This window comes from Notothenia rossii, assembly GCF_949606895.1.
Source record: "Notothenia rossii genome assembly, chromosome: 9".
NCBI lineage: Eukaryota > Metazoa > Chordata > Actinopteri > Perciformes > Nototheniidae > Notothenia > Notothenia rossii.
In genome coordinates this window covers 50,111,988-50,139,907 of record NC_136907.1, presented here as the reverse complement: position 1 = coordinate 50,139,907, position 27,920 = coordinate 50,111,988, and the positions used below count along the sequence as shown (strand labels likewise).

General features: G+C 40.6%; 2 protein-coding genes and 1 long non-coding RNA gene across 8 annotated transcripts in view; 2 read left to right on the top strand and 1 right to left on the bottom strand.

Annotated features, from left to right (window-relative positions):
• The window catches only part of LOC307019267, a 44,285-nt gene extending 35,924 nt beyond the window's left edge, over positions 1–8,361 (top strand). The window contains exons 2-6 of the long non-coding RNA XR_013802622.1: positions 4,978–5,073; positions 5,581–5,692; positions 5,855–6,022; positions 6,160–6,305; positions 7,728–8,361. This is a non-coding gene — a long non-coding RNA (uncharacterized lncRNA). The remainder of the gene's footprint in view (positions 1–4,977; positions 5,074–5,580; positions 5,693–5,854; positions 6,023–6,159; positions 6,306–7,727) is intronic.
• Positions 789–22,830, bottom strand: LOC307019262 (zinc finger protein 862-like). Of its 6 annotated transcripts, none has more exons than XM_079649995.1 (18): positions 20,202–20,412; positions 19,329–19,462; positions 19,071–19,218; positions 17,563–17,706; positions 17,137–17,241; positions 16,537–16,801; positions 4,075–4,152; positions 3,813–3,900; positions 3,560–3,730; positions 3,285–3,460; positions 2,930–3,105; positions 2,650–2,819; positions 2,324–2,562; positions 1,992–2,249; positions 1,676–1,879; positions 1,350–1,583; positions 1,121–1,273; positions 789–1,030 (listed from the first exon to the last, which is right to left on the bottom strand). In XM_079649995.1, exons 1-18 carry the CDS (start codon positions 20,306–20,308, stop codon positions 857–859), a joined length of 3,024 nt encoding a protein of 1,007 aa, XP_079506121.1. In that variant the 5' UTR covers positions 20,309–20,412; the 3' UTR covers positions 789–856. The 6 variants fall into 6 exon arrangements, with proteins under 6 accessions (XP_079506121.1, XP_079506122.1, XP_079506124.1 ...); XM_079649996.1 differs by having other exon boundaries at positions 3,285–3,730; positions 16,537–16,675; positions 16,778–16,801; XM_079649998.1 differs by lacking the exon at positions 20,202–20,412 and adding an exon at positions 22,633–22,830 and having other exon boundaries at positions 3,285–3,730.
• Positions 22,831–22,999: 169 nt separating this feature from the next.
• LOC307019266 (uncharacterized protein) lies at positions 23,000–27,660 on the top strand. Its single transcript, XM_079650006.1, has 4 exons — positions 23,000–23,292; positions 23,654–23,884; positions 23,982–24,134; positions 24,296–27,660. The coding sequence occupies exons 1-4, from the start codon at positions 23,235–23,237 to the stop codon at positions 24,550–24,552; spliced, it is 699 nt and encodes a 232-aa protein (XP_079506132.1). The 5' UTR covers positions 23,000–23,234; the 3' UTR covers positions 24,553–27,660.
• The last annotated feature ends 260 nt before the right edge of the window (positions 27,661–27,920 follow it).

Below are 27,920 nucleotides of genomic sequence, written 5' to 3'. Positions count from 1 at the left end.
CAACGATGATTTGGACTTTATTACCCCAAAAACCCAAGCCACAGCTTTGCTATCATTGCAGTTTAGTCGTGTTTATAGCCTACATTGGATTTGTAAGCATATAATGCTTCACCGAACACACAGTGGCGACTGGTCATTAGGGCACAGCCCCACCTAGTGTCAGCAGAAAGTATTACAAATAATGATTACAAAAAAATGCAAAAAATAAATAACAAAATATATAAAATATATTTTAAGATCATGGTTAATCATCTGATTTGTATGTACATTGCTGTTTTAGTCTGTGTTCTTCTAATTAGTGTCTACAGTGTGTGCCTATTGAGCTGTTTAGAGCCATGTGGGATAAAACCCGATCATGCCCCTCCCTCTCCCTGTCTAAGTGAACGGTGACTATAAAAACTACACTGCGCATGCTCAGAGTATTGTCCTATTTAATGTGTGTGGCAAAAAAATAATGACCATAGGGGCATAGAGCCATAGATATATATAAACACTAGATGACTCACCCGCGCTGCTGGCCAATGGAGACCGACGTTGCCACTTGTCCGCCATCTTGCAACAGGCAGTTCTCTCATTCATAACATTATGGTTTACTATTTAAATAACCATAGCTTGCTCAATTTTCAACCAAAACGGTTTGGATTTTATAAACATCAAAGATTTAGTTATGATACTGCAATGTTTCCCCTAGGTTTACTGCCTTGGCAGGGTGCTGGCCCCAACGGGGGGGTACCCACATTTTTTTTGGGAAACATCTATTAATGTAATTTACGCACATGAAGCCGTCGTAATATCGTATTATTTTTATTAACACAACATCAGTACAAACTCTTTGCAACATCCTGGCACACTGTGTTTATCCACACAGTGAGCACTTATTTTTGCTACAGTGGATCTTCCTGGGTTTTCTGAAGAAGGTTTCCAGTGCCTCCTGGTATGGGAAGTCCGACACCTCTGGCCCATTTATTGAGATCCGCATGCAGGCTGCAAGATGGTCCCCCTGCAGCCTGTTGCGGATGTTTGTCTTGACCTGCAAATAAATTCAATGTTAAGCTTTAAAAGTGATAAAAAATACTGATAACTTAAAACGCCAAATGCCATTGTGAGAGGTATTTCTTACCCTATTCAGGGTGGAGAAGTCCCTTTCGCAATTTACACTGCTGACAGGGACAGTGAGGGCAATGGCAGCCAGCTGACTAATGGTTGGGTACAGGACCCCAAACTCCTCATATTTTGAGGACAGGTCTGACAATATGTCCAGCTGTGTCTTGTTCTGAAAAGGTTCATTTGATTAACACACTGCATTGCTCATGATAATGTCATGTGAGAATGTTACATTTTAAAGTTACCTTCAGAGGACCAGAGACGACTTGTTCCTTGAAAGAAGCCCATTCCTCAAGGACTGTGTCGAAATCGACATCGGAAAAAAACTTCCCCACCAGTGTCCTCAGGTGTGTGTGTGTAATGTCATTGGGGAGTGTAGTTGATTGTGGACCCAGTATTCCAAAAGCAGCCAAGACTCCAACCTCACTGAACCGCCTCTCAAGATGGGCAATCAGGCCATCCAAATACGGATCCATCACCTCATCAAACAGTGGGGGAAAAATGTCAGTAAACTCTTCAGTCTAAATTTAAGTTACATCAATGATGTCAGCCAAAAGCTACATAATCATACCTGTGATTGAAATCTTTGCCAATACTGCTGTCTGCCCCCTGTATTATCCTGGCCTCTTCTTCCTCTCTCCTGTTCGGCAGAGATGCTGAATGCACCCAGTCCCAAAGGGTCATCAAGACTTTGATGTAGTCTGGCCAAGTGTGAACCCGGTTGATGACCCCCAGAATCTTTTATGCCCTTTATCAATGCCAGTGTGACAGGGACCTAGGAAATTAACCAAATTGACTCAGATGAAAAGATAAATTGGGGTAACCTATGTTTTGCAAAATCAAAATGAATTTAAAATATAGCAGATGATTTGGGTTAGTAAAAACACCTGCTCTTTGATTGCCAGGAACATGACGTCCTCCCTTTGAAAAAGCTTAGAGAGACGTGCCAGGTGCGGAAGCACATCAGCTTGCAGGTGAAGGGCGGCAATGAAGCGATAGGTGGCAAGGAATGAGTAGAGTCCCTTAGCAGTAGGACATTTACGGATCTCCACTTCCTCTGCCAAGGCTCCCAGTACAGCAGAGATATTCTTACTGAGGTTTTTTACAGCCTCATGTTGAGAGAGCCACCGTGTGTCCTTTACTTGCTAATAATGACAGATAAAACAGTTGTTAGTATAAATATTAAAATCTCAATTTATTTGAGGTTTAAAATATTTACCTTCACTTTCAGCTCACACACACCGAGAACCTCTGCAGCTGCCTTCAGAGAAGCAGAGCGGTTTGCACTATTCCTGAAGTACAGGTGGAGCTGTTCTAAATGGTCTCTGAATGTTGCCATGTAAGGCACATCTTCTGATGCGTCCTTACAGGCTAAAGCCAGCCTATGTGCAGCACAATGGACACTGAGGAGCCATGGCCATTCGTTGGACAGCTGTTTTGCAACCCCATTGTGTTTTCCTATTGAATACATTTGTTAATGAATTTAACAAGAAAGAAATATTCAAAATCCAGTTTAATTGAATACAAAAACCCTGTTTGACCTACCTGTCATAACTGCAGCGCTGTCAGTTCCTAGTCCAAAGATTAGATGTACAGGGATGCCCTTCATCTGAATAATGTTTTTTAAAGCCAACACTATAGCATCTGCTTTACCGTCAGTCAGGCAGATCAGATCCAGGAATTGGCTCCAGAGCTTCCCCTCTTGGTCCAAGTATCTATGTCCATATGACAACATTTCATATATACATTTAAATTATCCCCTATTAATTAACTATGTATTGAAATGTTATTAGTCGATGAAATGTTACACTTTGATTACGCTTACCTGACATGGATGTCCATTTGTCTGCACACAGAAACATCTGTGGTCTTATCTATTTCCAGTCCAATCGCTTTTGACTGAGCAATGGCCCTTAATATGGGCTGCTCAACCACTGTTGCAAGAATTTCTAGCATCTCATCGATTATTCGATGAGATCTGTAGTTGGTTTTTTGGCCAATCTGAAAAATAGTTGGAAAATGTTACATTTAAAGATGCTGGACATTTAAATGCATATTAATTATTAAACTAATGTACTATTATGCCATAAAAACATACAAATAATTGTCAATATAACGATCTGTTAAAACTAACAAAAAAATACAAAACATATTTTTAACTTAATAAAAAATAAGCATACATGAAGCTTGTCGAAATAGGTGCAGCCCAAAAGATTAGCCAGTTCCAGCAAGGCTGGATAGTTTGTGTGGTGGGCTATTTCATGCTTGATGAGCCAATATAAGCACTTGAATGCCCCCACCACAGCCTCGTGCTCCAGGATAACTGTTGGCTCAAATGACGCAAGGACGGTGTTGCCTGAAATGAAATGTATCATCATTATCAAGGAGCACAATTCTGTCTGTCTGTTATTGAGACAATTATAATCTAAATAGCATATATATATATCATTTGTACCTGATGTCAAACCCGACTGGCGCTGACAGGCTATTTTGTGATGCTCAGATGCCATATGAACATCAAGTTTGTCCTTTCTGTAGGACTGGCAGGGTGACTCTATAAAGACCCGGGTCTGGCTCCCTCTCACAACCCCCTGTTTGTGTTGCCTACATATCCGGCAGAACATTCCTAAAACCAAAACAGAAATTTGTTATAATTCCGATTCATTCTTTATGTACTCTGCGTTTCATTTATTGGTATATTTGTTTACCTAATTCTGTCTTGTAGAGCCAGGAGGAGTATTTACTCTTTGACAGCCAAGTTTGGTCGAATCCTGTCATCCTGTGACCGGACTTGTGCTGCTTGTCACGATATTTGAAAATTATACTTAAGTACAGTAACAAAGTATTCTTACATTAAAAAGTAAAAAAGTACAGTGTTTTATTCAAACTGTTTTCCCTTCTTATCATGTAGCCTACACTTCTTCCTTTCATTGATACATTTAAATCAGCTGACTACAGCATATAACATACCTGCTGCAACCCTGTGCTGCTGCTGCTTCTCTCTGCCTCATCCTCTATTGCTGGAGGCAGCTCCACCTCATCTGATCTCTGATATGAAAGCAATCGTGTTATGATCATATTGAGCTATTGGTGTGAGTCTAACATTAAACAAGCAGTCTGCTTGTCATACATTGCTGACGATACATTTTAAGAGGAAATTTGTTGAGTCACTGCCGCTAAATTCCGGTAGCATCAAGCTAGCAAATCCTGCATTAGCCTCACATCAACAGGTGTAGACAGAACATCCAATTATCCTGAGCTAATTTACTGAATAAACCAACTCACATCTCCTGTCTTTTTTTTCACCCAACTCATTAAACTATTCTTCTGCTGGCGTTTCAATGTTGTTTTCTGTCAAATTCAATACTGTTCAAAACCGCGGTACCTGCTATTTTTAGAATGCGCACGCTACGTTCGTTGTTGCGTTCCTGTGTGTGTGGGGGGGGGGGGGGGGGAGCGGAGCCCTGCCCTTCAGAAACAGCGGAGGGAGAATGTGAATACGCAAAGCAGTGGACACTGAAACATGCACATACATTGGATAAATAACATAGGCGTTTAGTTTATTTAATAAAAGAGCACATGTTCAATGTGAAAAGTGACCGTAGATAGATTACTTCAGTTGCAATTTGGTGCTTTTTTTTTTTTTTTTTTTCTAAATAAAAAAAAAAAAAAAACACCTTGAATTTCAGGCAGGGCGCGGGGCTCCGTTGGCAGGGCGCAGCGCCCGGCCAAGACAATGGTAGGGGAAACACTGAGTAATTTCCAACAGTGCATTATAAAGACTGAAAGATGTAAAGCTTGACATGATTTCGTCTTTTACTTAAGAGGATGTTTGTCCTCCTGTGTTGTCTTATTTCCTTATCTTTCTTTCAGGTGTAACATCTACCAATGGTACATGACAGAGACCTCCTCCACCTCTTTGCTGTCTTACTAGTCAATCCTTCTGATCAGGTCCTTTCCTAAATAGTGGTAAGTTTTACAGTTCAGTGTACGTTAATTTAGCAACTTAATGCTTTACCGCTGTTGAATAAACCCTATATTGCTAGTCATTTTATTAAAACTACGATTTTAAACTTTTTGATTCCAATTATAATAAGTTATAATTGTAAAACATATCTTAACATCCATCAGCAATCAATTCAACAAATCATCCAACACTAAACAGAAGAAATCTGGACCTATTTCTTTTTATACAGCAGCATGTTTTGGGACTGCTCATTGATGTCATCAAGAGCCATTGAGTCTACCTTTTTGTAGTCGGCCTCTCAGAATGTTTATCATTTCTTTGTCTCTTAACATTCCTATAATTATTTTATTTTTTATTGTTGACATTGTTTTGTTCTTTATTTTTGTTGTGAGAATCACTTTGCAATTATTGTGTAAGTGCTATATAAATAGTTATACTAATATTATTGTTGTTACCATCATTACTATTATTAATAAGGTCTTCTTTGTTTTCTTTATTTATCGCTGCAGAAAGGATCATGCCAGCCCACATCAAACACCTGATCAAGAGCTTGTGAACCTCACTGCTGCGGACACCTGTGTGATATTCGACTCTGACTGGAACCCTCAAAATGACCTGCAGGTACGATATATATATCTGCTCTGTCTGTCCTAAAGATAGTTCAATAGGGCTACAACAACAACAGTCTTTCCGTTTATTCCCTCGGTTCTTTAAGTGTATATTTTCCCATTTAATGCTTAAAAACTTTGCTCTTTTGACCCCTCTTTTAATTTTTTATTTCAGGCTCAAGCTCGGTGTCATCGTTTTGGCCAGTCTAAGGCGGTGAAGGTGTACCGTCTGATCACAATAAACTATGAGAGGGAAAAGCTGGATAAAGCTAGTCTGAAGCTCGGGCTGGACCGTGCTGTCCTGCAGAGCACGAGTGGGAACAAAGAAGGCAACAACAACGGGGTGAGAAAAAAAAAATCTGTCATATTTGTAGATGCCAAGTAATTTTTGGGTCAGTCGCTGTTGCAGTACGCTTAGTTTAATTTCAAAAAGAGTTTTCTAAATCCACTTGTGTAAATGTCTCTCTGCGTCGCCTTTAGCCGGTCCAGCAGTTCTCCAAGAAGGAGATCGAGGACCTCCTGAGGAAAGGAGCCTACGCCGCCATCATGGACGAGAACGACGAAGGCAATCGCTTCTGTTAGGAGGACATCGACCAGATCCTGCAGCGAAGAGCCACCATCACCAGGTATGTTCTTAGCAAAACTAGCCACTTGCGCTTTGTGAGATACCAAGTACTTGGTTATTTGAAATGTAATATTGATGATGTAATAATTAAAACTAGGGATGGGTACCGAGCCCCAGTATTAACGGGGCCCGGGGCTGAATTATTAAAGACCGTGGTACCGTTAACGTCCAACGTTATCGATCTTTTTATCGGTACTGGAGACATTAAAAAATAGATGTCATATGTATTATATCTACAAAAACATTATATCGCAGTCTTACTGTCGCCAACTCCGTTTCTAATATGCAAAAAGACTACGAAGTGCGTCTATGATTTATTTTCGATCTTTCCAATCCAGACGAGAGATCTCTCTCCCCTGTTGGTGTGCGAGGGGGTGGGGCAGTTTACACACAGAACCTGCTACATGCATGCAACACTCACACACACACACACACACACACACACACACACACACACACACACACACACACACACACACACACACACACACACACACACACACACACACACACACACACACACACACACACACACACACACACACACACACACACACACACACACACACACACACACACACACACACACACACACACACACACACACACACACACACACACACACACGTGTGCGCACTCAAACACATGGCGGAGAGAACTAAGCGCCCCGAGGGTAGTTATGTTACCCGTCTTGAGCATGGATGTATAATAAGAACTGGATACAGCGTGGGAGGCGGGGTCTCGTTCTTTCCTATGAGAGCTGCTCATTGGCGCATGAAGTCAAAATGGCCCAACTTTTGAGAGAGCGAAACGTCACAGATTACCCAGCATGCCTGGCTGTCAGAGCAGAAGAACCCGTTTGTGCGCTCACAGAGCATGCGCCCCTTAAGCCCCCCCCCCCCGAGCACACACTCTCGGCTCACTAGAATGAATGGAGAGAGAGAATAAATCTAGATTCGGCTTTTAGTGCATTTTACAACTTTAAGGACTTAATGATTCTAGGGCTATACAATAGTTCATACTGGGTAGTTTATTTTGTTTCAAAAAAATTATCCACCGATTTACAGACTTCTCTTTCCCAATGTTAGTCAAGGGGAAAAAGTATTTCTGGGCCGGTGGACGTCACAGACTGATAAGGAAATTGTAGTACCGCCGTTTGGACACAACGAATATTTTCCTCAGAGTCCGGCGCACTTCCTGGGGGCTTGGTCTTGAGGTGGAAAATGCTCGTTGCCAAAAGTGCAATAAGAGTTTAGCATGTATGTATGTATGTATGTATGTTAACTCAATGATACAAACATGGGTTAATGATTAGAGGTAACTGAGTTATTTATTTAGTTAAAGTTACAGCTATTCTGTTTGCAGTTCTATCATCACATAATTTAATACGATTTGTTAAAACATTGTTGTTTCTTATTTTCAGTTTGCTTCAAGCAGTGGCTGTACGAGAAAGACGTGGAGGACCAAGAAATGCTGTCCAGATTGGCAAAGACCGGAAGATACATAACAGAGAAGATAATGGATATTAACAAGAAAAATAATGTTTATAATTTCTTTGTTGCTGTTTACATTTTGAATTATATTTGTTATTTTTAAATCAAACGCATCTATTTTAGATGATATATTTATTTAGATGTAAGTTTTTTTTGTCATATTATTGTATTAGGTATAATTTATTAAATAAAAATACTGTTATGAACACTATACAATGTCTTTATTTTGATAGTTACCAGAGTACATTGTATATTTAATACTAACATAAGCTGGTGATAGATAAATGCTGGTCTGCTGGTCTGCCAGCAGACACATATTTATAAAGAAAGAAACAGAAGGGAGGAAATGATGATAGCTAGACTCAGAATAAATCACACAGCATTGAATGGTACGCTGCATGTCATGGGGAAAAGTAACAGTGACAAGTGTAGGAACTGTGGAGTTAAAGAAAATGTGGAACATCTATAAAGCTGAAAGAGAAAAACTAAAGGATAACGTTTTAGAGGCAGAGAGGGAATGGAGTGTGGTTGGTATTTTGGGAACAAAAGGTTTGCTGCTAAAGATCTGTACAACAAAAGATCTGTAGGACTGAAGGATTAATGGTCATCCACCTTTATGATTTCCCTTCAACGTCACCACACAACCATCTCTCTGTTCCTTGCTCTCGGCTTCCTTCCATCGTGTCGCTCTTCAATCCTTCATTTTCATATCCTTCAGTATGTGCATGCAAGTGTGCTTTTGCATGTAAAAGAAGGAGTAGAGGTTCCGGTTTACACATGAGGCGATAAGCAGCTAAGAAGAGGAGCTCCCGGCCAAATAAGTTCAAAAAGGAAAAAAACCCCAATAAATGTGATTCGAAGTTGGAAGAATAGGTCATGAGCAAATTAGTAAATAAGAAAGGAATGGAGAAAAAGACGAAAGCCGAAAAACAGCCCGGAGAGATGCAGGTCCAGATGGAACACAGTCAGCCGCTAACGGCTAACGCTAAAGCTAGCAACGACGAGCAACCTAGCTGGGTGTCGGCGCTGCAGACTAGCTTAGATGCCATGCGGGATAAACTCGAGAAAGCCCAGCACAACATGGATGCTAAACTGGATCAAATTGGCAGCCGGATGGAAGAAAATTTAAGAGGAGTACGTGAAGAAATGGGACAACTGAGAGAATATATGGACAAACACGGAGAAGATATGAAGCAAGGGCTTGATAGCTTCAGAGAGGAAACAAATAGAAAATTCGAGACCGCCGAGGCGGAGATGCGGGCCCAAAAGAAGGATATGGAGATCCTTGAACGTACGGCTGGGGTCGAGGAGTGGAGTACCGACGTCCAGGACATTATTACGGCCTCTCTTGAACAACAAACCAAGCTCCAAGATAAGCTGTCCGACATAGAAGGGAGGTCGAGAAGAAATAATATACGAATCTGGGGGTTGAAGGAGGGAATAGAGGGAGACTCGGTCTCCGAGTACGTCGACAGGTTAATTCACAAGGAGCTGGGAATGTCGGAGGATATTAAGTTGGAGATTCAAACGGCGCACAGGGCACCTGCTTCAAAACCACAACCAGACAAACCCCCAAGAGCCATTATTGTCAACTTCTTGAGGTTCGAGGTCAAGGAGAACGTCATTAAGACGGCCTGGAGAACGGCGATGGAAGTGAAGGGACGGAGAGTGACATTCGACCACGATTATTCTTCTGAGGTGGCGGTTAAACGTCGGAAATATGCGGGGCTCAAGAGAATTCTCAAAGATAAAGGGATTCGTTTTCAATCTCCAATGGACACACTGAGGGTTTACTGGAACGAAGGAACGATAGTGTATAAGAGTGCTCAGGACGCGGCGAGGGCGATGCGGCAGAGAGGCTGGCAGGTGCCGGACCCGGGAGTAGAGAGACCTACGCTGCTGCAGAGACTGGAGGCAGCGCGCAAGTGGACCAGACTTCGGAGACGAGAGCGGGGAGACAACAACGAGATAGGAGTGAGGGAAGACCGGCACCGTATCGAGGGTGTTGATGAGTAGTCTGAGGGAACAAGATACGGCGTTGAAAAGACAGAAGGATGAGGTGACGGGCCACGGCGATCAGAAAAAGACAGCACAGACACAAACAGATTGAACCAAGTTACTTATAAATGCTATAGCCTTTTATTTTGTGCCACTTTGAAACACTGCAGTGGGTGAGTAAGTAAGATTGTTATTTGTTTTTATAAAAGGAACCTGTATGGACATGTATGCAGGCTGGGGAATTATTTATCTATAACATTTTACGATTTGATTCGGACTAATTTAAAGAAGTGCTAATTCACTAGAAAAATAGAATCACCTCCATCGCCAATACAGAGACCAGGGGTTTAAAGACTATATCAAAAATGTTTACAAAGTTCCGGCCGGGAGCTCCGGAGTTTAAACCACACGCTGGACAATTATAGTGAGCTTGGGAGATCAGCCACAGGAGAGATCTCCGCCACTAGGGGGGGCCCTCTCACTAGGAGAGGCCTTACCTTCCACCCACCAGCGGGGGAAAGGGGGATATTTTTAAAAACCCCGAAAACCTTGGAAGACCAAGTTCTGATGTTTAATTTGTATTTGTTTAGCTTAGCGGTTGCTGCTACTATATATATTGTGTTTTGTGACATGGAGGGAACGAAAAGATGCTTTGAAGGGAAATATAATGCAACGTAGGGGAATCAAAATGGTGTCGTTAAATGTCAATGGTTTGAACAATCCGATTAAAAGGGGGAAAGTATTAACCAAATTTAGAAAGGAGGAGATGCAGGTTATCTTATTGCAAGAAACTCACCTATCAGTACAAGAACATGAAAAACTGAAAAGGTATGGATATAACAACACATTTTATAGTTCATTTAAGCATGGTAGGAGAGGGGTGGCTACACTAATTGGGAACTCAGTAAAATTTGAAATAAACAAAGAAATATATGACAGAGAGGGGAGGTATGTGGTGATCAAGGGGAAAATGGAAGGACAAATGGTTACACTAATTAATGTTTACGCCCCACCGGACAGCGATAAGACTTTTTTTAAGGAATTGTTTGATATCATAGCTGTGGAAATGGAAGGAATCCTGATTTGCGGGGGGGACTTCAATGTGGTACTAAACTATGATTTGGATACAACAAGTACAAGGAAGGCTAGGACGCACATTGTCAGATACATGAACATACAACTGAGGGAACTAGGAATCACAGATATATGGAGAGATATACACACACTAGATAGAGACTACACACACTACTCACACCCACACTCAGTCTATTCTAGGATAGATTACTTTTTTATGTCAAAGGGAGATAAATATAGGGTAGAAGACTGTAGAATAGGTGTTACAGACCTGTCTGACCATAGTGCAATATATCTAACATTGAATCTAAATGGTAGGAGGAAGAACACTGTCTGGAGATTGAATGTGGGTCTATTAAACAATAAGGGGTTAGTGGAAGAAATAAAGAGAGAGATAATCAGATATAAGGAGGAAAATGATAACGGGGAAGTAGACCCAACTATTCTGTGGGATGCACTAAAGGCAGTATTAAGGGGGAAACTAATAGCACAAACAGCACACCTTAAAAGAACCAGACTGGAACTCTATCAAAATTTAACTGGGCAACTAAAAGAATTAGAGAGGCAACATAAAAATACAAATGACCCAGAGACACTTAGGAAGGTTAAGGACATTAGAGGGAAGATAGAAAATATATTATTAATAGAGGTGGAGAAGAAAGCTAGGTTTGTAAAGCAGGCATATTATGAAGGGGGGCCCAAAGCAAATACATTATTGGCTAGAAAGATAAGGGCACAACAAACATTAAACACTATACATAAGATTAGGAATCCTAAAACCAATGAGTTACTTAGAGAGCCGGAGGAAATAGAGAGAGCATTTGAGGATTATTATAGGACACTATACGCACAACCAACTGCAGCAGGGGAAGAGAGTATGAAGGCATTTTTAGAGGGGCTGGACCTACCATCGATAGGAGAAGAACAGAATAGGTTATTGAACTCAGATATTAGAGAAAAAGAGATGGGGGATGCAATTAGTAGAATGAAAAATAGTAAGTCACCAGGCAGCGACGGGCTGCCATCCGAATTTTATAAGATATTTAGGGCCCTATATTTTCCGCGATCGCGGAATCGCGGACGGAATCGCGGAAATTCCCGAAAAAAGCAGATAATCACGGAATTTGACATAATTAGACTGAAATGCTGTTTTCGTGAGGAAGTGAAACAAAAAACCTGGGAAAACTTTCCCGGGGGACGCTAATCAGCGTAACACACCCCTGCGTCACTGTCTCATGCGGTCCCGTCCCGCCACCCCCAACAAACACAAGTGAAATGCAAGCATGGCTGTCCCTCCGTCAGCTAAAAAGATACGGAATACGGGGCTATCCGCTCAATCACGAGCAGAGCAGTTCCCCGCTGACTTCTACATGTCGGGTGACGTGATGTATTGTAAATTTTGTCAACACTCTGTTGACTGGAAGCGCAAAAATACGTGCGATGACCACCTGTTATCCAAAAGTCACGTTAGGAACAGGGAAAAATGTCAAAATGCAAAATGCAGCGTGCTAAACATCGTCATTGGTAAGTTAATGCTTAATGTAATATCCTAAAATACAACGTAGTGAACACTCCTTTACAATATGTTGTGTGCAAATCGTGATGCAGCATTGTCTTCCAGAGGGGGAAACATAGCTGATGTCTCTTGTCAACACTAATACCTTTTATTGCAATATATCATTATAATGGGATAACACATTTTATTAAAAAATAAATAAATATGGATGGATCAGAAAACATCTGATCCCACAGGGGAAACTGGTGACATGCACCTACAATACTAGGATAAAAAACGATTTTAAATTTAGAATAAACAGATTTAGAATAAACAATGTCAGTACAGCCACTGTCTGCCTCATTTTATGTATATATATATATATATATATATATATATATATATATATATATAAATAAAATAATATATATATAATATATATATATATATATATAAATAAAATAAAATAAAATATAATATATATATATATATAAATATAAATAAAATAAAATATATATATAATATATATATATATATTATATATATATATAATATATATATATATATATATAATATATATATATATAAATAAAATAAAATATATATAATATATATATATATATATAAATATAAATAAAATAAAATATATATATAATATATATATATATATATATATAAATAAAAAGAGGCAGACAGTGGCTGTACTGATATTGTTTATTCTAAATGCCCCTTTTATTTATAATATATATATATTAATACACCTAAAACAATAAGCTAGATAGACATTTAAAACAGTGTAAGAGATAATTAGTAATATGCTTGTTTTCTTCTTTCATCACAGGTGTTGAAAATCAATATTTTCTGGTGGATGTGGTCTTCATGGATAAATGCAACTTCTCAACAGTTTCCCAAGCCATTATAACCTCACTCAACAGCAACAGACTGGATCTGAATGATGCCTGGGCATTTCTATTTAGTGTACATTTTATTTGAAAACATTAAAACACACCCTTTTTTGTGGTAAAATATGAGTAAATAGGTTAAAAAAACAGAATTCCAAAACATTAAAACGGAAAAAAACGGAAAAAATCAGAATTCCAAAACATTAAAACGGAAAAAAACGGAAAAAACAGAATTCTAAAAAATTAAAACGGAAAAAACGGAATTTAGAAAGACACAAAACGGAATTTGGTGAAAATGAAAACGGAATTTATAGGGCCCTAGATATTCAAATCGGAATTAAGCCCCTTACTGTTGGCATCATTTAAATATACTATGAAAGAGAACAAAACTCCCCCGTCATGGAAAGAGGCTATCATTACTACAATTCCCAAGGAAGGCAAGGATAAAGAATTATGTAGTAGCTTTAGACCAATATCCATACTTAATGTAGACTACAAGATGTATACGTCCATAATTTCGAAAAGATTTGAGACATTCATGCCCGAAATTATAGATGAGGACCAGACTGGTTTTATTAGAGGGAGACAGACACAAGATAATATAAGGAAAACAATTCATATAGTGGAGGAGGCCCAAAGGAGGGGAGACAGTGCAATTTTAGTGAGTATAGATGCAGAAAAAGCTTTTGATAGTGTGAACTGGGTCTATTTGTATAATGTCTTAGAAAAGTTTGGATTTAATGAAAAGTCAATCAAATGTATAAAATCATTGTATCATGAACCAACAGCTAGAGTGAAAGTGAACGGTAGTCTGACGGATCGGATTAAATTAGAGAGGTCGACAAGACAGGGCTGCTGTCTCTCCCCAACACTTTTTGATATCTGCATCGAACCATTGGCCCAAGCAATTAGGCAGAACCAGAATATAAAGGGGGTTGAGGCCGGAGGTTTAGAACACAAATTGGGACTATTTGCGGACGACTTGATAGCATACATGGGGCAACCAGACGTGGGCTTCCCGATACTGATGGATTTACTGGAGGAATATGGACAATACTCAGGGTACAAACAAAACGTGACAAAGACACAGATTTTAGCACTAAACTACACACCAACACCAGAGATCAAAGACAAATACAGAATTAGATGGAACATGGATACAATTAAATATTTAGGGGTTAACATCACAAAAGGGTTAGACAAATTATACAATGCAAATTATACACAGATCAATCAGAATATCAAGAGGGATTTATGTAGGTGGACAATACAGACCTTAGACCTTAGTTCAAGGATTGAAATAGTTAAAATGAATATACTGCCTAGGCTACTGTACCTTTACCAATCACTACCTATATCTATTCCACAAAGTCAATTTATGGAATGGGATAAATGGATTTCGAGGTTTATTTGGGGGGGGGGAAGGCCCAGGATTAGGCTTGCGACAATGCAGCTACCCAAAGGGAGAGGAGGATTGGCAGTGCCGAGTTTCCAGGATTATTATTATGCAGCACAAATCAGAACAGTGGCATGCTGGTGTAATATGGACTACGTAGCTAAATGGAAGGACATCGAAACAAATGGGGAAAACTACCAGATTCAAAAACTACTCGGGGATAAAGAATTATTCAGGACAAAGGAAAACATATTAGACCCAATCACAAAATTCACTTTAAACACTTGGAACACGGTAATAAAGAGATACAAAATAGGAAAACAGACAAAGATCTTGAGATGGATAACAAATGATAATAAATTCCAGCCGGGAAAAGAAGATGCAGGTTTTAAACGATGGGCCCGAGGGGGCATCACAGCAATATGTAGGATGGTGGAAAAAGGGGAAATGCAGAGTTTTCAATATCTAAGAGATAAGTTCGATCTGGAAAGGGGTGACCATTTTAGATACTTACAGGTGAGAGACTATTATATAAAAGAAATAAAAATGGATAAAAACACTAAACAAAATGGGGTAATTAAGGTAATGATTGAAGCATATGAAGGGAAGAAAGGCAGGGTGATTTCAGCTCTATATCAAGCTCTGTTGGAGAGTAGGGGGAATTCAACTCTATATATAAAAGAAAAGTGGGAGAAAGAACTCGGGATTGATATGACAGAGGAAGAATGGTATAATGTATGTAGAGTGCAGCATTCAACTACTGGGTCAAGGGTATGGAGGGAATTTGGGTGGAAAAACATAATCAGATACTTCATAACCCCAAAGATAAAAGGGAGGTATGCCCCGGAACACAACGCATGTTGGAGGCAATGCGGCGAGGTGGGGGCAGACCACACACACATTTTTTTTAAATGCCAAAAGATGAAGGGATACTGGGAGGAAGTATGGGGAGTATTGAAGGGGATATTAGGTTATGAGGTTCCTAAGACCGGCCTGATGTTATACTTGGGGAATCTGGTGCAGGAAAACACACAGGGTGGGGACAGATACCTGATTAAGGTGCTGCTGGCTGCAAGCAAGAAAACAATTACCAGAGCATGTACAAAGCAGATCCACCTACAAAGTAGCAATGGCTGGGAGTAGTACAGGAAATATTTGATATGGAGAGATTCACACACATATTGAGGGTCCAGGAAGGGAAATTTGAGTCCAAATGGGAAAAATGGGTTGAATATAAAAGAAAAATGAACGACACCACAAATTGAGAGTTGGAACCAGACCATGATGTTGCATTAAAATAGGATAGAAAGCTTCCATGTCACTGTTTGCTTGTTTTTATTATTATTTGTATTTTCTTTTTTCTTCTTCAATGGGTTTCTAATTCAAGTGTATACTGAACTATATGTGGTTTTGTATGATTATAAAAATGTCAATAAAAAGTTAAGTGAAAAAAAAAAAAAAAAGGAGTAGAGAGGAATACACAGCTAAAGGAATGAGAGCAGCTCCAACAGTAAGTAACATGCTGCATCAGAATTTATTATTATTTACATTTTATTGCACAACATGTACTTTTACTGCTGATACTTAAAGTACATTTTTGTTGATAGTATGTCTGTACTTTGACTTGTAATTTACATTGTTGTATTGGTACTTTTGCGTAAGTAATGGTTTTAAGTACTTCTTCCACCACTGCTGAAATCGTGCGAAGAAAATGTTGCCTGACCTAAGGTTCTGGGTTCAACATAACTCTGAGGGTTTGAACAGTTTCAAGATAAACTGCCAATGCCTGACTGAAAGGAACATGTATTTTAAATAAATAATTGAGCCAGGGAATAAGACGGCATACATTACATCATCTAAAAAACGTTGTTTACCTGTGAGAAATCTTGTCCCTCTCTGTTGTTTAGTAACCACAACTGTAAAGGTGAACGGTGGCTTGCAGTCCTCAGCCCATGGTGATTCCATGCCTCCTTGAAACACTGAAGATGATGCTGAATATGTGGCATGAAGCACCTTTGTAGTGCATACAGGTCAATCTCTTGGTCAGGATTGAGTAATCCTTGGGCCTCCAGCTGGAGGAATATTGTGTAGAACAGATCAAGAACATTTTCAGACACATCTCTCCAAAGGCGCTCAATTCTGTAAAAGAAAGAATGAAATACAGCCTTTATATTGTATTTTTGGCAGGTCACATTATTCAACAGTTAGCAGGATGGAAAAGTTGTACAAGGTTCTACTAGTAATGGCTGATTGACACTTATGTTCAGACTGGAGTGTGAACACAATGATGAGCGAAGTGAGAGCTGGATTTTAGGTAGTGACCAATGAACTTGTTATGAACTGCCAGTAAAACGCCCCGCTATCACCCCCTGCCCCGCCTGAATGTAAGTATTGTTTTGTGAGGGTGGACAGACATGCTTCTTCTCTCGGTTTCATTGTACTTTAATAATTTCTATTTTTTAAATCCTCCATACCTTTGGTTATGAACACTCCGTCCAGTAATATGAGAGCTCCTGTTCTCCCCTTGTGTTTGGACCATGAAATGAGCAACCCTAACATTCTCACCCCCCTTGTCAGATCTGTAAGGGGAAAAAAGTACATTTATCTGAAGATGACTATCCAACATAATTGTACCTTCAAAAGAAAGGTCTTCTCTCGGAAAGCCTTCTTCAGGGTCTAAGCATACCCTGAAGAAGGCTGTTTGTGCCGTTCTGCGTGGGTTGTAACCCAGCTCTGTTTTAAGATTACCGAAGAGCACCTTCATTACACTTGTTTGAAATTCCGAACACTCATTTTCTTTTTGATAATTGTACCTGTGTTACAAATGCTATTAAAATACATTTTAGTCAAATAAGTCTAATTGTACTTCATTTATTAGACATTTGTAGGACATTACATACCGAATTTGAGATGGCACGCCATATTGGCCAGCAGCAGACAAGAAGCCTTCAAGAACAGTTGTAGCTCTGTTGTTGGTGGCACTACTTAAGTACACAATTAGCCTGGAGAATCCATCAATGCCACCATGAACAACAATCCTCCATCTGTGTGAAATATAACAGGATTAATTGGTTATTGAATTGGGGCCTCATGTCCAAATCACAGTTGATAAAGGCACATCTTGTTCATTAAGCTATGTTAGGAATAGGGTTGGAGGGGTATGGTTGTGGCAGGTTGGGTGATAACGTTGGATATTGCAATAGCAACATGTCCTGCAATATCACAAAACATTATTGCCATTGCAATATCCAACATTATCGTACATTGCATGTTAACCTTCTTTAAGTTAAAAAAAGTTGTACATAAATAAGCAAATTCAATGGCTTAATTTACTTTACCAAGGCAAGCAGATTTGTCAGCTGGGTGAACAACATTTATATTTTAAAGTACCTTTTTCCAACATCTAACCTCTCATCTCTACTAAAGATGGAATCACACAAGGTGCTAAAATGTTGGTTTCCGGTAGGCTAATCTCCGTAAAAGGACTTTGCCAATGGGTCCTGAGATTGTTAGTAGGCTAAAACTGATTTGACCACCTCAGGTGCTAATACAGTGCCCTAACAGAGTAAATATGAAGAGGAAACATGTGATTTCATGTGAACATGTGAACATATGATTTCATGGTACTGTTTGGAATTGAGACATATTCTGGATCATGTTCATACCTTTGAAAATGCTTATAAATAATTTTGTATGTCAAAGCTTACACACATTTGTTAAAATACATCATGGATGTCCCAACTAAGGGTCAGTGTGGGTGCATTTCAACCAAGCAGAGAAACACCCGATTCCAGTGCACCAACTAGTTGTGAGTTCATGTGTCACTGCTTTGTTGGAACACATTCACACCAACCCTTTGCGGATAAAATTGGACACCACTTACATTATGGTACTATCAGAAGAGCTCATATTTAGCTAGGATGTATGTGGTAGAGGGCTTGCCCCCATGCAAGGACTGTACCTTTAGTAGCATCTAATTGTGTTTTTGTTTGAAATTCAAACTCAATTATTATCTAATGAGTAGACAAGGAGTTCAATTCATATCCTCAACTAACTAACATACAGAACCCTCATTGTTATATTTTGTATTAAAAAAGGATAAAGGCATCTTTAAGTATTAATGACCTGGCCGTATATCTTTTAATGTTACTTTTTCCTCAGCCTTTAAATTGGTCTCACACTCAATACTTCCAAGGGTGCAATGTCTGTAGATAGGCCTACTTATTTCAGCAATCACACCTTCACCTCTGTTTTCTCACATGATGTTACTATTTAGTGATTTCAGGTGGTGTGGTACAGGCTTGGAACAAAGAACTGCAGGACTGCAGCACTTGAGTACAGGAGTTCAAGAGCAGTGGCCTACTAGATTATGATGGACACAGCTCAAAAAGCAGCAGGAAAAACTGACCTGATCAGCTTGTGATTACCGTCTATATGCCATAGACTATTTGGTGCAGGAACATTGTACTGACGACGCCTTGTAGTCTGGAGGGTTAACCTTCGCATCAAGATTGCTCCTGGATCCACTCTCTGCATTGACGCCCTTACTCGATGCCCTGATTGAAAAAGGAGATTTATTTGTTTATTCAAATTGGCGACTGGCTAAACCCACGTCATTTGGAATTGGGTTGAACATTGAGGTTAAATAAAAACTGTTAATCTTTACTTTGAATGTGTATGCCTCTGGACCGTAGATGTCCCAGCATCATTTTATATCCAGCATTCGGATTAGTGCGCTGAATCTCCGTCACCGAGGCATCTACATCGTCATCGTTAATTGAAGAGTATAGGTCTGATTTTCTACAGTAGAAAAACATAAAACATATATATGTGTAATGTCACTTCAATTATATATTTATTACATAAGCGACAGCAACGTTAGTTAGGTGTAACAGTTAGCATGAACACAACTCCAGTTAATCTTAACATTAATTTATACAGTGGCTGCAACTTCACGTGTATCAGGAAACATCTCTGACTTTAGTCATTTTTGATGAATAAACAAAAACCGCAATTTCACGATACAAACAGATTTCGGTGTAACAATAGTCATATCTGACAGAGCAGCTGTTAATAATAACTGACCTAACTTGTGTGCAACGTCAACATAAACGTTTTGGCTAACGTTGACGAACATCCACCAGTCTAACATATATACTCCATTTCAAACATCTCTTCGTATCATATTGCTACACAATACTAAATAATTGTTTGTCAATCATGTTTTAATTTTGTTAACTGTATTATACACGTTTTTGCCCACCAGTGTCGTCCATAGAAATAAAATAGGAGTAGAACGGACATTCCCATTCAAATCAACGTAGCGGGATGTATTATATTTTAAGATAATGCAAGATGGTCAGAGCGGCGGCCATTTGTATGTGTACCGTTGCCATAGTGACAGTTGTAGCGGGCTGACCATATAAATAGAATATGAGTATAGTAGTATACTCGTATTCTATTTCTATGGGCTCGTTATTTGTATGACGTTAGCTAGAAAGAGCAATAATTTGATTTTACGTTAGCTCAAGTAATTCACCTTAGGCCTTCTTCGACCGATCTCCTCTGAATTGTGCGGGATGACACACCAAACAGATCCGCGATTTCTCGGGTTGATAGACCGGACAGCACATAGGTAGCGAGCATATCGCATGGAATATCCAGAGGCGGGCGTCCTGCACCTGTGCTTGAACCAACTTCTTGGACATCTTCCACACGAACACGGTGCTCAATCAGTGTCAAAGTATTTACAACTTTGTCATCCGTGTCGATATCTCGAAGAGCGCTTATCCGCCCGAGTACTTCGATAAAGTCTTCAATATGGGCCAACACAGTATCTGTTGGTAAACCGTGTTGATCAATTTGATCTGCTAAGGATAGCATAGCATCTTGGAGCCCACCGACGTCTTCCATGTTGTCTGCCCCGCCTTATTTTCATTTAGTAGTTATTATATAGTTTATAAAAAAAATGTTAAGTCCTTCTCCTCCATTTTCTTCCTCTTCTCGAGTAGTCAGTGTTGTGGTGCTGTTGCTTTGGTCTGGGTCTCTGGATCTGTGAGCTAACCACGCCCCGTTCATTTGCATATAAGGAATGGAAATGTCTCATCATGAAATGTCTCATCATGAAATACAAGTCACCTGAAATAAATAAATGCGTCATTATGAAATACAAGTCATCTGAAATAAATAAATATGTCATTATGAAATACGATTCTCTTGAAATAAATAAATGTGTCATTATGAAATACAAGTCTCTTGAAATAAATAAATGTGTCATTATGAAATAAAAGTCTCTTGAAATAAATGTCTCATTATGAAATAAAAGTCCCATGAAATAAATAAATGTGTATTTAAATGTACATGTATACATATTTATTGCCTCATTTATTTATTTCATAATTTATTTCATAATTTATTTCATAGGCATATTTATATATATATGTATTTATTTAATTATTGATGTATTTATTTATTTATTTAATTTTGGCTTAAATGGCATTCCATATCCGAATAGGGCGTGCCCACGCTCATGTTCGGCCGACTCCCATTTACTGCTGATTTTGGGCCGGTGTATCTGGGCCTTTACACTTCCTCAAGAGTGAAATCCAACTGTCTGGGAGGCTTTTGGTGTCACCCTGGATGGAGAAAATAACCAACATCCCACGCTTTTTGAGACAAATATGCAACTGCATGTGTTAATAATTGCATGTTTTCACTGCTCATATATATGCGGGGTCGGGTTGCGGATCCTGTGCCGACGGGTCGGTCGGTTGCGGAACTAATTGGCAATATGTGCGGGTAGCGGGGCGGGTTCGGTATTGCACGTCGCGGGTGCGGGGCGGGAGCGGGTCTTGAAAATCAGACCCGTGCAGGACTCTGGTCTGTGGTGTTGGTAAATATGAACACACAACTCCCATATTTAAAAAAACTCAATCTATTAAAATGTGTTGAGATAGTACAACTTAAAGAGCATCTTGCAGGTTTGTTTTTTTTCTACATTTATGCTTATACTTGCTTGAAAATTACAATTAAAAAAGTGAATGCAGGATTTTATATGTTTTACGAGACATAAGGGCAGGAATTCAGAGGGAAAGGAGCAATTTTGAGCTCTGCTCTAAAAAACGGTCATATTACATCACACAGGGGACACATCTCCGCTCTCTGACCGCGGGTATAGTAGAGTTGCGTTGAGATGAGTGGTTGTGTTTTAAGGAGCTGGTAATTTTCGGTAGTTTTACATTGTATTTCATCATTTGTAATCATGGTGCAGTATTGTGTTTGTGCAGGTTGCACAAATACCAGCCTGTCAGGACATCGAGTCAACAGTAAAAAGGACCGGAGCTAGCGTTCGTTCCTGGGTGCGTTGTGCATCCACCTCCCTGCAGCACATACTCTCCACAGCTTTATCAGGAAACCGTATCTCTCTCCCCCTTCGCTGCTCTCTCTCTCTCCCCTCCGGTACACGGCACCGTAAGACATAGTGTGTGGAGTTGCATTAGGTAACGCTGTGGTGGCTGTACTGCTCCAGCCGTCTCCTTTGTGTTTGTTTGTTTCCCCCTGTCTGTGTTGTTTGTGTGTGCGTGGTGGCTGTCACTCCTGGCTCAACCTCCACTCACCTGCTGCAATCAGCTGTGCACCATCCCCGACTACACACCTGCTTTCCATCAAGCCATTTACAACGGCATATCAACGGAGGCTCCACAACCTTTCTCCGCCAGATCGTCAAGTATCGGCCGTATCTCGCGTCTCCCCTCCGGTCAGCCCCGTAGTGTGGAGTTGCATTAGGTAACGCGAGATACGGCTGATACTTGCGCATTAGTTTCTGTTATGGATCAGTATCAACAACAGTCCTGCCAGTAACGTTACTATATTATCAATGCTACTTTAGTTATAGCCTTATATGATAGCTAACTTCACAATGTTGTGATGTGACGTTAGCTAACATTCTGTAGCTAACGCCGGTCACTCACCAAGATAGCTGCCCAGTTCTCCACTGGTTCTCCTCACACCACAGCTCAATTTCTCTCCGATGGCCGTTTTTTCTTCTAATCCTTGGCTGCTCGTGGTCTCTTGGACGCCTAGCAGGCTCATAATTATAATGTTGTGGTCCATCATATGCATTTGAATATTCATGTTGAACTTCTTCTGTGTCGAAACTAGCATTGGGATCCATGTTTATTCATACGTTACACCGGCCGCTCTCCCCCTTGTGTCCCCCGTGTTACGTCACACGCGGGAGGTCACGTGCTGAGGCTTTTTTATGCGGAAGTGAACATTTCTTACAAAAACGACGCCAGATGTCACTGTAGTGTATATTTCTGTATATTTTTTTTAAATCTAGTGTATTCATCATTTTCCTACACATTTATTCACAGGTGTCTTTAACCTGGAAGTTGCTCTTAACCTCTTAAGGCTTAGTGGTCACATGCGTGGACAGCACTTTTTTAGCTCTTATGTCCACAATGGTGCACTGTACACTGCTGAATTGGGGTCTTATAGCCACATATGTGGACACTTATACTGCCATCTGGTGGTGTCAGAAGAGTATAACATACAATGGTAAAAATTCAAGATGGCGGCAAATACGAGGGATGATTCAAGTGGCCACTCCAGACACAAACATCGATCAGGTAAGAAGTCCTGCCTTATTTCATGGCTTATTCTTATTTAGATATTTATATAAGCGTTGGATATTTGTCATGACAAGCAAATTTGGAAAAAAAAGTGTAAAAATAAGAACGTAACATGTCGCTAAACATGAAGTACACGTTTGTGTACTTATGGACTGAAGCTCGTCGAAACAGCTAATATACTAGTAAACATGCACACATGTAAAATGAGAAAACAAGTATATCTGGTGCAGCTAAAAGGCTGTACATTGTCTAAATGTAATACATAACAATTCAATCACTAAATACATATATACATACATAAATTAGTTGGATTAAAACGTTGTACAGTACCATTGAAATCCATTGTTTTTATTTCCAGAGCGTTTTTCTTTACACCAAGCTATGCAGCTACTTGGCTTGATTGATGAAGACAACTCAGATTTAGACCTATCTGACAATGATGATCCCATCCTGGATACAAATTACCAACCATCACCACAGGAGGAAAGCAGCAGTGAGGATGAGGGTGACAGTAGTGACAATGAGGACCCCATTCCTGAGCCCACAGAGCACAGCAGAGGACATAAACGTCGCCGTGGTGCAGATAATGGTTAGTCAAGACCCAGTAGATTTGTGTTTATGTTATGTAGTTAGGGCCTCAGGGCTACGTGAAGGATTGGAGGCAGAATGCTTATTTACATTGACAGGGACAGAGAGTACAGGGACAGGTTCATCCCACACTCCCAGACGTCGATGTCGAACTGTACCGATTGAGACTGATCGTGCGGAAGATGACTCTGAGGAGCCAACACCAGGACCAAGCCAAACCAAAAAAAATAAAAAGGGAGAGTCCAAACAAGGTAATTGTTATTATTTTAGCATGCCTTGAGGGTAAATCTTCATATTTCATGTAAACGTCCACACAGATTCAAGTTTTTTTGCTTACATAGATAAAATGTAACTTACTGCAATAAATACTATACATACTAAATACTATTTTATTCTGATTCTGGTTGTGCAGGACGTGGAATACGCTGGAAGGCTACTCCATTGACGCCAAACCTTGCGGAGTATCAGCATCAGGACGAAAGCGATCTGGACAGACATGGCTGGACCCCACTAGAGTATTTTGACCAGTACATCGAAAGAGATCTGATGACACTGATTTCAGAATGTTCTAATGCCATGTCACTGTCTAGGAGTGGGGACCCACTCAACATGTCAGTCGATGAGGTCTACCACTTTTTTGGTGCCTGTATTTTATATTCTTCAAACTGAGGGGAGCAATAAAAGTGGTAATTGATGATGATGTGCCTGAAGATCTGAAGATGTCTGACAAATTCTGGAAGGTGGGGCCTTTTCTGGAGCGGATTCTGCGAGGCTGCAAGTCTCTGAATCGACCTGATTGCACATCTATTGATGAGCAAATGATACCCTTCACGGCAGCCTGTCCGTACAGACAATATCTGCCAATGAAGCCCAACCCAGTTGGCATTAAGAACTTTGTGTGTGCTACAGCAGATGGCATTGTGCTTGACTTTGAGCTCTATCAAGGTACACAATCACTGATCGAGAATAATAATAATAATAATAATAATAATGCATTTTATTTATATAGCGCTTTTCACGACTCAAAGACGCTTTACAATATGAGGGAGGGTAGACAAACAAGGACAGGCAAACAAGTAAGTATAGTAAAATAAATAAAAAGGCAGTCAAGAGGAAATTGATTGAGAGGAGGGGGGCTTATGGGTAGGCAGAGTTGAAAAGATGTGTTTTGAGGCGGGACTGAAAGACTGTGAGGGACTCAGAGTCACGGAGATCTTGGGGGAGGGAATTCCAGAGCCTAGGAGCTGCCACTGAGAAGGCTCTGTCCCCAAAGCTGCAGAGTGTGGATGTGGGAATGGATAGGAGTCCGGCTGCGGTGGATCTGAGGGACCGTGGGGGTTGATAAGGAGTGAGAAGGTTTGTGAGATAAGGGGGGGCCAAATGGTGGAGTGCTTTGTAGGTGAGGACCATCATTTTGTAATTGATGCGATGGGAGACAGGAAGCCAGTGGAGCTCTTTGAGGACTGGGCTGATGTGATGCCATGATTTGGTATGTGTGAGGAGACGTGCAGCTGCATTTTGAACCCGTTGGAGTCTGTTGAGGGATGTAGTGCTGATGCCGTAAAGAAGTGAGTTGCAGTAGTCAAGGCGGGAGGAAATGAAGGCATGGATTAGTCGTTCGGCTGCGGGGCGGGTGAGAGAGGGTAGGATTTTTGCAATATTGCGGAGGTGGAAAAATGAGGTTTTGACTGTTTGGCGGATGTGAGGTTCGAGGGAGAGGGTGGGGTCAAAGATTACGCCAAGGTTGCGTGCCTGATTGGAGGGGGAAACAATGGTGCCATCGATGGTGAGTGTTATGTTAGTGACCTTGCTGAGGGTGGATTTGGAGCCAATTAGGAGGAGTTCTGTTTTGTTGCTATTCAGTTTGAGGAGGTTATGTTGCATCCAAGTTTTAATAGCTGTCAGACAGGAATCGATGTGGGTAAGGGGTGGGTTATGGAGGGATTTGGTACTGAGGTAGATCTGAGTGTCATCAGCATAGCAGTGGAAGTCCAGGTTGAAGTGGCGGAGTATCTGACCGAGGGGCAGGATGTAAATGATGAAGAGGAGGGGTCCAAGTACTGATCCTTGAGGAACACCTTGGGTGACTGAAGCTGTGGCAGAGGAGTGGTTGGGGAGGGAGATGAAGTGGGATCGTTCAGTGAGGTAGGACTGGAGCCATCTGAGTGCAATACCTTCAATACCAATGTCCCTGAGTCGGGTGAGCAGGATGTTGTGGCTCACGGTATCGAAGGCTGCACTCAGGTCGAGGAGGATGAGAATATTGAGAGAACCAGTGTCAGCAGAGGTGAGGAGGTCATTGAGGACTTTGACGAGTGCAGTTTCTGTACTGTGGTGAGGACGAAATCAAGAAGGTCGAAGAACCCGAGGGCCTGGGCTTGGGAAGCTTAGTCATCGAGCGTCTTTGTCAAACCCTGAAACGCGGCACAAAAGTGTATTGTGACCGGTTCTTCACCACCATCAAAGGTGCGCAACAAATGATGGAGAAGGAGCTGTACATAACTGGTACAATAATGAAGAACCGACTCGCTGGAGCGAACGACAAGTTACCCAGTGACAAAGCCATGAAAAGCGCAGGAAGAGGTACCTCATCAGAAGTGTCCGCTGAAGATGGAAAACTGTGTGTAGTGAAGTGGTATGACAACAAGCCAGTATTGCTGATGTCTGTTGTTCATGGTACACAGCCTGAGGACACCTGCCAGCGCTGGGACAAGAGGTTGAAACAATATGTCACTGTTTCGCGACCAAGCATTGTCCGTGAGTACAATACCAAGATGGGTGGAGTTGACTTGATCGATAGAATGATCAGTTACTATCGCATGAGCACCCGTACTAAGAAGTGGACAATGCGGATGGTCATGCACTTCACGGATCTGGCTTTAGCCAACAGCTGGCTACTCTACCGCAAAGACCATGCAATATGTGCTGGACCAAAGACAAAACCCATCCAGTTCCTTGAGTTCCGTATGGAAGTGGCAAAGATCCTCCTGGCCCAGCATCACGGTGCAGATGCTGACCTATCGGAACAATCAGAGGAAGAAGATGCACAACAAGGGGTAAAACGTCATGTGACAGAGGTGCCCCATGTCTCGGTCCGCAGGAGGGCTAATGCCCACCTCCCAGAGATGATGGGCCTGAAGAATGCCATGCGCTGCAGACAACCAGGCTGCACTGGAAGAACCCGAGTGCGCTGTGTGACCTGCAAAGTGTATTTGTGCATGCAAACCGAACGCAATTGTTACTTAGCCTTTCACACATAGGTGATGGCAGTGTGATGGCAGAGATTCTGTGAAGGTCATCAGGTGACCCCTGGGCCTCCGTAAGCAGGCCGGGTCCTTCTGTCCTCAATGTTCCCACCCTTTCACATATCCTATTTTTTACATTACGAATGCAACATTTCACATGAGCCATACTGTGACTGTCAAAAAGGGGCAACATTTATTTATTTATTTTTTCACTATGACGTTCCGTCATTTGTTGTACTTACCGTGTACGTAACGTGACAATTAAAAAAATGATTTGAATGTTTTATATTTTGTTACAGGCATACAATGTCATCCTGCAATTACTGTTTGCACTGTTGCAGCTTTTCAAATGATCCATGCATTAGTTTTAACTGTCCAAAGGGGCAAAAGTGCAATGTTTCCATGTTGTTTTTACTCTGATATTCAAAACATGTTCAAAAATATGTGTGTATGTGTTATTAATACATGCAAAAGCAGTCAGGAAAAACACTGCTGTGTTCAAGGTGGAAATAAAGAGTTTTTCATTCTATTACTCAATGGTGACTTAATTGGGTTTTATGGAAATTCGGACCAAGAATCCACATATGTGGACATCATTTTTCTCTAAAAGTACATCATATCAAAAGATGATTCTTAGTTTTTATTCTAATTAGGGTCCAATAAGCCCAAATAGCAAAGAGAAATAAAAAATGCATGTAAAAAAACAGCTTGGGCCTTAAAACAGTACTGATTATGCACAACATTTTTTCCATAAGAAAATGCCTAATAACATTCAAAAGCAGTTCCAAACCA

What these genes read in the sequence shown, in the direction of transcription:
- LOC307019262 (XM_079649994.1), bottom strand. Translation starts at nt 20,308, where the DNA reads ATGCTCGCTACCTATGTGCTGTCCGGTCTATCAACCCGAGAAATCGCG. An exon ending in AGGGACAAGATTTCTCACAG is followed by an intron (nt 4,153 to 16,536) that starts GTAAACAACGTT and finishes CTTTCATATCAG; the next exon opens with AGATCAGATGAGGTGGAGCT. An exon ending in ACTTCTCCACCCTGAATAGG is followed by an intron (nt 1,031 to 1,120) that starts GTAAGAAATACC and finishes ATTTATTTGCAG; the next exon opens with GTCAAGACAAACATCCGCAA.
- LOC307019266 (XM_079650006.1), top strand. Translation starts at nt 23,235, where the DNA reads ATGGCGGCAAATACGAGGGATGATTCAAGTGGCCACTCCAGACACAAA. An exon ending in TCGCCGTGGTGCAGATAATG is followed by an intron (nt 23,885 to 23,981) that starts GTTAGTCAAGAC and finishes TTACATTGACAG; the next exon opens with GGACAGAGAGTACAGGGACA. An exon ending in AAAGGGAGAGTCCAAACAAG is followed by an intron (nt 24,135 to 24,295) that starts GTAATTGTTATT and finishes CTGGTTGTGCAG; the next exon opens with GACGTGGAATACGCTGGAAG.